Genomic DNA, 10,820 nt, shown 5'->3' with positions numbered 1-10,820 from the left:
CAGTAAGAGTTAATGGGTCTATAGAGTTAACAATCCTATTCAGTGAATTGAGTAATCAGGAAGAACCCTAAAAATTCCCTAAAAAATTCTGCAATATACTTCTGAGGAATGTAATATTGTTAAATGACCAGGTAGGGTTAAATGCATCTTGATAAAGGTGTTTTATAAAATAAATATAATAAAAGTGTATTTATGATGTGCGTGTGATGTGTGTGTCTTGTGTTTTCAAATGCAATTTAAATGTTTGCAATGTAGTATTAGTATAACCCATGTTCCGTTATAATCTATGATCTATCACAGTAGTGTGACACAATAAAATCAAGCAGATCAGCCCAATAGGTTGTTTAACCATTCAACTTTATTATGACAAAAGGTGCAAAAGTTGAAAATCAACTGAAAAAATCCCGATTGGCATGCCACATGTTCTATAGTCATACGTACACATATTAGACACTAGAGCTTGTAGCTGAAGATGAATAAAAAGTATCAGTAGCAAAAACAGCAACGTCAAACAATGTCACTCTACCAAAAATTATCAGTGCTCGGCAAGCCAGTATTTTATTAAACTAGCCATATATCCACATACCCAAATAATATTTTAACTTTTAAAAACAAACAATAAAAACAGCATTTTAAAGTCTATCCTGCTAATTATGGAACCTTATACAGTATATATGCAAAAAATAGGGCCATCATTCTAACATACAATTTGTACAGCTTTGGCACTAAGAGCTTTGTGTATCATTTGGAGTCAACACTAGGCTTATTGCAACAGCACAATTTAGAAACCCATACAAATAGCAATATACAGGAACATAATACTATACAAACAGCAGTTGCTACACGAAATGCACCCGCCCTTATGCAATCAGCACTTAAACGTTTTACTTCCAGACAGTCAAGAGATCAGCAGAAGACCTTAAGGCAAGGTTAAAGCTCAATCATCCCCAATTTACAAAATGCACCACAAGCATCTTGAGAATTCCACAACAACTTTGGTAATTCAGTGTATTCAGAATACTGAATATTGTGCTTAAAGCCCAAATCCATAAATGCAATATGACACTGCCTAGTGAAACTTTGTTGCCCCACTACTGGCTTTGTTTATGTTTGCATGTACTGGATTCAAGATTTTTTTTCACCCTCAAAATTACTGAATTATTGACTTGCATACGATTACAGTTACTCTTGTCATTTCAACATCATATCTGAAATCTGACTCTAAAGATCTGATTTTATGAACTCACATTGTTGTATGTGCATACTGAGCCTGAAAATGCCTGTTATGCATCTTCTGTTTACTGCCCCAAAGCATAAAATGACCATAATATATCTGCAGGTGCTAGAGGTATTTATCAATACCAATGACTCCACAATTCATACAATTCATTTGCCACATGCGCAGATTTCTGGCCTTCAAAACTAATTTTCCAGCATGTTTCCACTGACATTTCATTAATAGCCTATAGAGGTCAATCCGGGTCATAGATTACTTAATGCCCCTTTAAATCTGTCTTATTTTTACTTGTTCTGCTTTTCTGTCTCTTTACATTGCCTGTATGCATATTATGGCTAGATTGCATCTACACTATGTAAAATTTCAATCACAGTGCCAGCTTGTGGTTTTAAAGATCTGAGAGCATTGCGATCAAAATCAGATTTTTGTGTGTCAAGACTAGTCCCTGCCATGATTAGATAATAAAAGCTGCATTGAAACAACAAGTGTAACTGTAGCCTATGTGACAGCAAAATGTCTTTACATGCAGCTTTACATGCAATGTGACACTGTGAAACTTTGTGTCAAATTGCAAAAATTTTGAAACATAAAAAAGGCCTGAATTTTGAGGTATCAAGGTTGCAAAAATCTTGTTTCTAATCTCTTCAAGAATCTATGTGAATAAAATTAAAATTTGTTGAGATAAAATGCAATGAGATTAGTGAAATATTATATTTGCATACACCATGTATGTACATTGTGTTTCCATATTTGTTATTAAATGTGTATTCAGATGACTTAAAACTACTATATGTAAACTAAATGTTTATGAATAGTAGTGTTAACAATAAGGAAGGAAATATTTCACTTTGAATCAGCGATGAATCATGCTGTATATAGTTCATTTAGTCAAGGAGACAACACAAAACTACCCTTTTCCAGTCTTGCACACGATCTTGATTTACATATGTATATATATATATATATATATATATATATATATATATATATACACATGTATTTTTTTTTAAAACAGGCGTGGGTTGTTCTACGCTCTAGTCTCAATATTTCTCTCAGTGAGTGATACTTTCTTATGTTGCACAACAACTGTTTGGCTTCCCTGCGCCATGGGTGTGGCTGTCAGAGCAAAGTTCTCATTTGACCCTGTAGAGCCGAGCTGGGAGCTGGAACCCAGTGAGAAACTCTGACCTTTCACCTGTACACCGTGACCTCTGACCTCCAGGCCCTGCACCTCTGACCCCTGTCCTGTCTGGAGAACGGCCTGTGCTAAGCCTGCGCTGCCCCCTACACCCGACGATGCTGACGCATTCTCCACCACCAACACTTGCCTGGACCTGGAGATGCTTCCTTGTGAAAAGCCTGTTGCCGTCTGTCCTGCCGCTCCGCCCACTCCCATGTGCCGATCAACAAGTACCATACCCTGGGAGCCATGGAGGCCCCCGACCTGCACCAGCCCCTGACCGAGCCCCACTTGACCCACTGCCTGCTGGGTACCCCCCGCCACAAGGACCATTTGGGGATTGGACTCGACCACATACATGGGGGCAGCAGCGTAGTACATCGTGGGCTGCTGGATGAGCAGCGTCTGGCCGGGAATCACAGCGTTGTCCTGGATGTGTACCTTGGGAACGGTGGCTGATCCCTGGGCTCTCTGACTGAATAGCTCCTCTTGGACAATGGTGGAGGATCCAGAAGCTACATTGGAGGTGTTGAGGGTGTTGACGTTGACACGGTCCCTGTCCCTGATCGTTTCACTGTGGGTGTGGACGTGCGTGTGGGTGGAGGTGGAGGGCCTGGCGGGAGACACCGGTCTGAGCTGAGAGACAGACACCCCTACATCCACAGACTCGGTCACCAATGCTGAGCCCTGGCAAACCTCTGCCAAGGTTTTGAACTTAGGTCCAAGATCATTGAGGAACGCAAGGTCATCATCATTGTCCAGGAGGCTGCAGCAGCCCACTGAGCCTGCCGGCGACTCCTGACCCTCATAGTCATAGATCAGCAGAGCATCCTTCTGCTGGGACTGCTGTGCAGCGTGGTTGGCTTTCTGCAAACATACAGAACCAGTAGATATTAGCGATGGGACAATATATCAAAATTCAATATATCACATATTATACAATTTACACTTTATAATGACATGTTTATATTGTTGTTTATATTCAAGCAAGCAAATGCCATTGCTGGAAAGATTTGTGGCTCAGAAATAAACAACAATTCTGCACAGTTACATTTTGTTGTTGTTGAACTTTTATTTATCATATCATATCGTGGTTGTATTGAATCGTGAACCCCATATCGCATATCGAATTGTATCATGAAATAAGCATATCGTCCCATCCCTATTATATAGTATATGGGTTAACTTCAGTAATATTGACTATTATAATAGTAAGATACAGCTTGTGCTTTCCTTACATACAGTATAGTATGATAAACATTAGCTACTATATATTGGAGATAAGAGGCCCATCCATTCTGGAACCAAAGTAGAGCGTATAGTTTTGGCTTTGTTTTGGCTTTGTTTATTATTATTTCAAGACAAAACTTGGCATCTTGGCAGCGTAAAGTATTACAAATGAGTGAGTTATTGACTGTTCACTCAGAGGTTATAGAAACGATTTTGTAATCATTCAAATTTCAAAGTTATTGTAATGACTCACATGACCAACAGACGTGGATCAATGCCACAGTGGAGCTTTCAAAGATAATACTTTCAGGTACTCACACTTCCGTAGTACTCCGCCAGGAATCCTTCCGATAGGGCCATCCCATCGTATGCCCCGGCTCTGTATCTGGATGAGAATTGGTCTTTTACGGTCATCATCTGCCCACCCATGTAGTCCATCTCCATATGCTCCCCAAACTGGTTGTACTGATGCATGTTTTCTGCTGTCAGAAAGGAGGAAGAGGTTAAACCACCAATTGCTCCTGCTCCTCCTCCTAGTGCTGCTCCTGCACCAAATCCTCCGAGGAATCCATTCCCCCCAACTGCGTTGACGTCCACAGGCCTGACTGTCCCGTGGTCGACTTCTACTGGGACTTGTAGGAGAGGAACTTCCTGTTAGAGAAATGTGAGACCCCATCAGAACTGTAACATATCCAGCAAATGAAACTTTGGTTGATTAACATATTTTCAAAACTAGATATACCTATATGAAGTATCTGCAATACATTTTTTTTCTCATATTTTTCTCATATCAAGACTAAACAAACACGGTACCTTGTCTTCTCCCTGTCCCTCGGTGTGATATGAGATCAGCTGTTGTTTGGTCTCAAATGGAATGGGTTTGAAATCTCCCAAAGCCGCTGTGCCTCCACACAGGCAGAACAACAGCAGGAGGGGCACCACTGAAAAATATACACATTTGACATTATTTCACAAAACAACTGGCATGACACCACCTGAAAAACTATGTTGGTGTGTCCAGTCATCCATGAAAGACTTCCTTTCAGCTCGGGGATTTACAGTGACTCATGGGCAAAATACCAACACGAAAATCAAATACAGAACTATGACTAGCTTCTCACAAAAACTACCTGTGATCTACCCATGTTTTTTTAGTTAATATCTCCAAGCATGTCTGGTCATGCATCCTAACAAGGAAGAGGTCATGATTCCTATCAAACAACCAGGAAGTTGATAATGATCAACTCAACTCACACAGCAGCAGCAGCAGTCCCAGCAGGAGGAGCAGGACGCCCGGAGCTCCAAAGGTGGCACTGCTTGTCTGGGGCGCCAGACAGTCTTTGGTGGTTTCATGGCAAGTGCACACGATCACGTCCATCACCTGGACATCAGCGCATGACTTTCCCTGCTGGTCCTTGATCTCCACAGCTACTTTGTAGGTGCCTGGCCACAGGTTGGCTTGGTCTCGCAGAATGGCTGTGGTGTCTGGAGAAAGTCGAGACACAAACATCAAAATGTGCAGCATCAGTTACAAGTGAATTTAACAAGTTTGGGCCCTTGCAGACGTTTGTTTTGCTATAATAAGTAAAACAGTAAACTTGTTGTCCCCCAGGTGCCATTCATTGGCATCTTCTGTGTGCATGACACACAGATAATTAAACATTGTGGTGCCCCCCTTAGGCCAATCAGTGCAAGTTTGAAAATGGTGAAACACAGCAATGAGACACATCATTCCAGTAAGTTTTGTCAAAATCTGATCAGTGGTGTCCAAGATATTGTGCGTGACGTACAGACAATTAAACAAATGTTGTAAGGCCCTCCTTTTGCCAATCAGTGCAATTTCGAAAATGCCAAAATGGCGCAATGAGACGCTTCATTCCCCAAAGTTTAATCAAAATCCAATCTGTGGCATCTGAGATATTGTGTGTGATGGACGGACGAATGGATGAAAGGACCAAGAGACAGCTGAATCCTCAATTAATGTAAACCTAAAAACTGAGAAGAGCTCTTACCATTAAGATGCTCCACTGTCCATTTCCCCTTGCTGTCCCCCTGGATCACCCTGAACTCAAATGGTGCTGAATTGGGGAATTCATCTCTGTCTACGGCTGTGAGATACACCGCATTTTCCTCAAGGCACATGGTCTGAGTCGTAGTGGTCAGTTTCGGACAGTCGTCGTTAAAGTCCTCCACCTGAATGGCGATGGTCCCGGTGGCAGTTTTGGAGGGCATATCTGAAAACAAACCATAATGAAAGATGAATTAAGGAGCATTATTCTGTGCAGTGCACCATGTATGTCCAAGGAGGATAACGATAGCCGTCAATACTTACCATTGGTGATGCATATAATTTTAGCATAATATGTTCCGTTGACCAAGTACTTGGACTCGCGATCAGGCAGTTTATTCAGTTTGATATCTGCTGTCTTTTCATCAATAATCAACCAGTTGTCAGTATCCTGTAATTTCGCATACCTGTAAGCATGAAAATCATACATGAAGATAAATAAATAAGTTATTCGTCACAAAGAAACACAGAGAAAACATCAATACATCTGCCATGTGGGAACATCTGTGACTATGTGACCGTACCTGACGTTGGTGGCCGTCTGCAGAGTGTCACTGTCAATAGCAGCGTAGTTGGTGATGACCTTGTTGATGGCGACGGAGGTCTGGTCCTCAGAGATGGTCACCACTTGGACAGTGGGTTGGAAGCGGGGGCCTTCCTTCTGGTTGACCACATTGATCTTAATGGGATAGGTCTTTGGGGATAGGGTTAGGGTTCCCTCTGTAGTCCCAGAGGCAGAGCCGAAGTTGTACTCGGCTTTGTTGGAGACAGCCACTGCCAGATTGAGCACCTTTAGCTCCTCATAGTCCAGGGGCTGTGGATTCAAGCGAGATGCGCGGTATATGCAGTTAATTTTAAATCATCAGGAGAATTAAGCGCCATAATAATGTTTACTCCTTTGGCAGGGTAAGATCTTTCATTTTACGCTTCTCAATAATAATTTCAGTGCCTTAAAATGAGAAGACACACACAGGAAGCCCATCTTTTACCTTCTGAATCATGATGATGCCCTCGTTGGTCTTAGAATCAGTAGTGATGGTGAAATAGCCGGCCTCATTCCCTGAAACAATGGTGTAGACAGCCTGCCAGTTGTCAGTGTGAATCAGATCCATGTCAACGGCTTTGATCCGGATCACCTCCATATCGACAGTGTTCTCCTCTACACTCCCTTCATACTGCAAATACAAAACACATGACCAGTTGCTTTAGAACACCAGTAACTGTCACACATTGACACATTTAATCAAACCAAATAAATAAGAATAGAGGCACTGTTTTTTGGAACTGTGTCGCCCCTACCGTTTCTTTTTCCAGGGTAGGAATGTTGTCGTTTATGTCCAGGAGGTTGATCACAACTTGTCCTGTTGCTGAGTTTCCTGCTATTTGTCCATTCATGTCTGAGGCTTGTATAGTCAGTGTATGTTGGGCTTGTGTCTAGACAATTAGATGAGATTAGAAAATCAACAAGATGCTTGGTGCAACGCATTTATCAATTCTTCCAATACCATGTCTGTGAGTATGATTTCTGTGTTAATAATTTGGTCTAAAACTACAAATTGCTTACAAACTATATTATGTTTATGGTGGAAAACAGAAAAAATGCTGAAATGGTGTGTTAAGTTCTTAAGTTAAGTTCTGTCCTCATGGGATTCAAGTATGGCAATGCTAATAATGTCATCATGCAAGACATGTGATACTGATTCAACTACCATGACATTTTGTAGTAGTTGCATGATTAGAGTTTCAAGTAACCTAAATGTTCAGAACCCCCTTTCCACGTGTCAGCGTCCAATTGCAACCTTGATGTCCTTTGATCATTTCAGCATGATGTGGGTCGGTAAAGTACCTCACCTCCCTGTCCAGAGTGTTCTGCTGAACCATGATCTCTCCAGTGTGAGAGTTGATGGAGAACATCCTAGCTGAGGTACCCGTCTCCACAATGCTGTAGTAGAGCTGAGAGTGACTTGTGTCGGCTTGATCAGCATCAGTAGCAATCACTTTCATGACGACAGTGCCTAGAAATCACCAAAGTGAATGAAATAACACTAACTGTATGGCTCACTTTTGAGTAAAAGAATGAAAATACATTTGTTTCACTGAGCCCTGTCGCATACTGTATACAGATGGCTGAAAATACCTGCTGCACTTGATTCATTGACAGATCCAATTTGCTGTGTTTCAAACACTGGTTCGCAGTCATTCTGATCCACGACAATAATATACAGGTCAATGTCCTTCTCAGCACGATCCCCATTGCTGTATTTTGCCACACCTTTTAACTACAAAGAGAGATATCACAACAATTTAAATATTTTCTCACTACGTTTTGTGAATGTGGAATACTTTCCATTTCATGAGCAGGATTTATGAGAGCTCTTACGTTGTAGAAGGGGATCTCCTCTCGGTCCAGAATGCTGTGGATTTTCACCAGGCCCGTTTCAGCGTTGACAGTAAATAAGCCGAGAGGTTGCTGATCAGAACCGGGTCCTGTTAGTGAATAGAACACCTTCGAAGTGTACTCCTTATCAGAACGGATCTGCAACACACACACACACATTCATTTCTGTAATCTGGAAATCTATGACAGTCCTGGAGAAGGAATAGGACTGAATGTATTGTAATTGATAGTTGGAATGAATGGATTCATATCAAAACACAATCATAATTTTTTTAATATAAAATGCTATTTTGCATATATTCTAACTGTATATACTATATATACTAATTGTACTATAGGATGCATTTGAAGATCTTATTTGACATTTTGTCAAATGTGACAATGAAGAGAAATGTAATTTAGAATAATATATAATTTATATCCTGTAAGTATAGTCATGTGACATGTACTGTATGTGTAGTTAGTCTAGAGGAGTAGGCCTTTAACAGTATGGCACCCAAACTGTTTGCTTTTCGACTTAACCGTTCCTCTGATAGGAATTGTCCATGACTACACACTAGGCTTCGTTGTTTACCAGCACTCTGGCTCATTAAATCATACACAGCCAGTACAGCGGAACACAGATCTTAAAACACTGTTTGAAAAAAAGATCTAGCTGAGATATAAAACTGGTCAAACTTCATAACATCAGCCGAACCACATGTGGCTATGCTGGGATTACTGAACAAAGACTATTCATGATCATGTCCTGTATTATAACTGACTCATTGGCAATATGGACGTTTGCCAACATCTGGGGCTGCATGTCTCACACATACTCTGTCTAAACAAGGTTTTGCAAAAACAAATGGTGGCCTGAGCATATATAATGAGGTGCAATCCCATGAAATTATTGAATTATTTTGCCTGGGATGGTGGAGAGAAATTTTCAAGGAAAGCTATGTCACTATACCCATATAAAATATCTATAATTCTATATTTTCATATATTTTCATTTTCATATAACTTTAGATGCAGAATAACAACTTAAAATTCAGTTTTGATGGAATTCTCCAGAAGGAAGCAAGAGTATTAACTTGAATAAGAATACAACACACTTTAGCAATATACTCCAAGCCAGTGTAATCGACATTCTCTATGAGCCTTCGAGGAGGAATGATCCACTCTCTTTTCTTTCTGCTTAGCACCAGTCCCCTTCCTTCTGCCACGCCATGGAAAAACTGCAGGTAAACAGAGAGGGATGAAAAGCATGACATAATTAGTGTGTGATCATTTGTAAAACTCATGACTTGTTGTCATTGGTACACACATTTAGCATAAGCTTGTAAATAGTAATAAAGTTTTTTTTTTTTTTACATCCTTAGAGATATGGCAAATGGGGTATTTCAGAGTTTTACATAAGGACACGTACTTGAAAACAACTGAGTGACTCTTTTTTCTCAATTAAATTTGTCCCATCAAATATTATATTTTGTTATCTCAATTTAAGAGATCAGTTTCTTTTGCTTGGCATTTGGAGGGAGAAGCCTACATAAACACGTCGCTATACGTTCACAATCCACATCCTCAATTGTCTCAAAGCTTAAAAATCCTTCTGTCTCTTCTCTTTATCAAGCCTTCATCTACTCCTTTGTGACAGAAATAATACGGGAAATCAATAAGGGATAATGGCTTTCACCTGAATTTACCTCATCCTACTTCATGAAAAGAGCAAGTGTCCTTAACATGTTACACATTCAAGTATAGGCCTATTCAAGTGTAATCAAGTGAAAAAATACATTGCTGGAGAGGAAAAGGTGGAGATCGAGTGGCTGCTGCGTCAACTTCAGACTTAGTCTACAGCTGTATGCGAACATAGACACGGTGTATTTTTAGTGTATTCATTCGGTGTATTTAATAATAGGCTATAGATCGTTTAGTTTACAGTCGGTCTACAGTCATATACTCGCTATGCCTCAGATGGGGCTCCTAGTACCCCACCTGAGGACAGCCACACCTGCTAAATTTCCGCTATTTAGCCTAAACAAGAGAAATAATCATCTGGAGCACAAAGAAACTATTTTACTTACCGTTAGGAAGAACGGCAAAATTAGAACAAGGCTGTATTTGGACACAGGAGCCATCGTGTTGGAAATGAAACGGTGTTAATCCTCTTGGTGAAGTGAAATCCCGTCAACTCGAGTCAAGGTACTGAGATTAGACTTTGACCCTTTCGATAGCGCGGAGAGAACTTTCTTTAATGCGTTACAGAAATAGGCGGTGCCTCTCTGTGTGAGTGCACACAAGCTGCTGATAGCAGGCGGAGAGGGGAGGTTGTGTCCACTTCTGCATAGCTATAATATTTGTGTGCAGCCTATTGTGTTTGACTCTGAGGGAAAAAAAAAAATACCGGATAGAGGGTGAGAGGAAATCACACCAAAATAAGCAACAAAATTCAGACTATCAGACAGGCATGCATGGCATGGTGAATTTGAAGTAGAAATATAAAGACATTTAAAAGTGTATTTTCTTGTGGTTTAAAATAATGCTTAAGGTTTAACTATCCAAATGAGTTGGCGGTAGGGTAAATTCTAAAAGTTTACAATGATTTAGATGTTCAACATACAAAGAAAATTAATTCAGACCAGTGCTCTCACTCATCTGTAAAACTTCACCCAAGGTTGTGAAATACCAGGAGTTTGCCTCTGTTTCTGGGGTCACTACCCAT

The 10,820-nt window shown here is 40.5% G+C and overlaps 1 protein-coding gene across 1 annotated transcript; it reads right to left on the bottom strand.

Moving 5' to 3' along the window:
* Positions 1–517: 517 nt before the first annotated feature.
* On the bottom strand, positions 518–10,367 carry LOC139650167 (desmoglein-2-like protein). The gene is made up of 14 exons (XM_071526740.1): positions 10,183–10,367; positions 9,211–9,333; positions 8,096–8,251; positions 7,853–7,994; positions 7,567–7,730; positions 7,015–7,149; positions 6,705–6,890; positions 6,240–6,529; positions 5,980–6,122; positions 5,660–5,881; positions 4,902–5,132; positions 4,461–4,588; positions 3,966–4,298; positions 518–3,284 (listed from the first exon to the last, which is right to left on the bottom strand). The coding sequence occupies exons 1-14, from the start codon at positions 10,234–10,236 to the stop codon at positions 2,265–2,267; spliced, it is 3,327 nt and encodes a 1,108-aa protein (XP_071382841.1). The 5' UTR covers positions 10,237–10,367; the 3' UTR covers positions 518–2,264.
* Positions 10,368–10,820: the final 453 nt, after the last annotated feature.

Source organism: Centroberyx affinis, unplaced genomic scaffold (genome assembly GCF_046629955.1).
Source record: "Centroberyx affinis isolate AG114_WGS23_722 - 3 ecotype Tasmania unplaced genomic scaffold, CSIRO-AGI_Caff_v1 ptg001449l_1, whole genome shotgun sequence".
Lineage (NCBI taxonomy): Eukaryota > Metazoa > Chordata > Actinopteri > Beryciformes > Berycidae > Centroberyx > Centroberyx affinis.
Note: the sequence above shows the minus strand (reverse complement) of the source record. Positions and strands in the feature narration are given on the sequence as shown.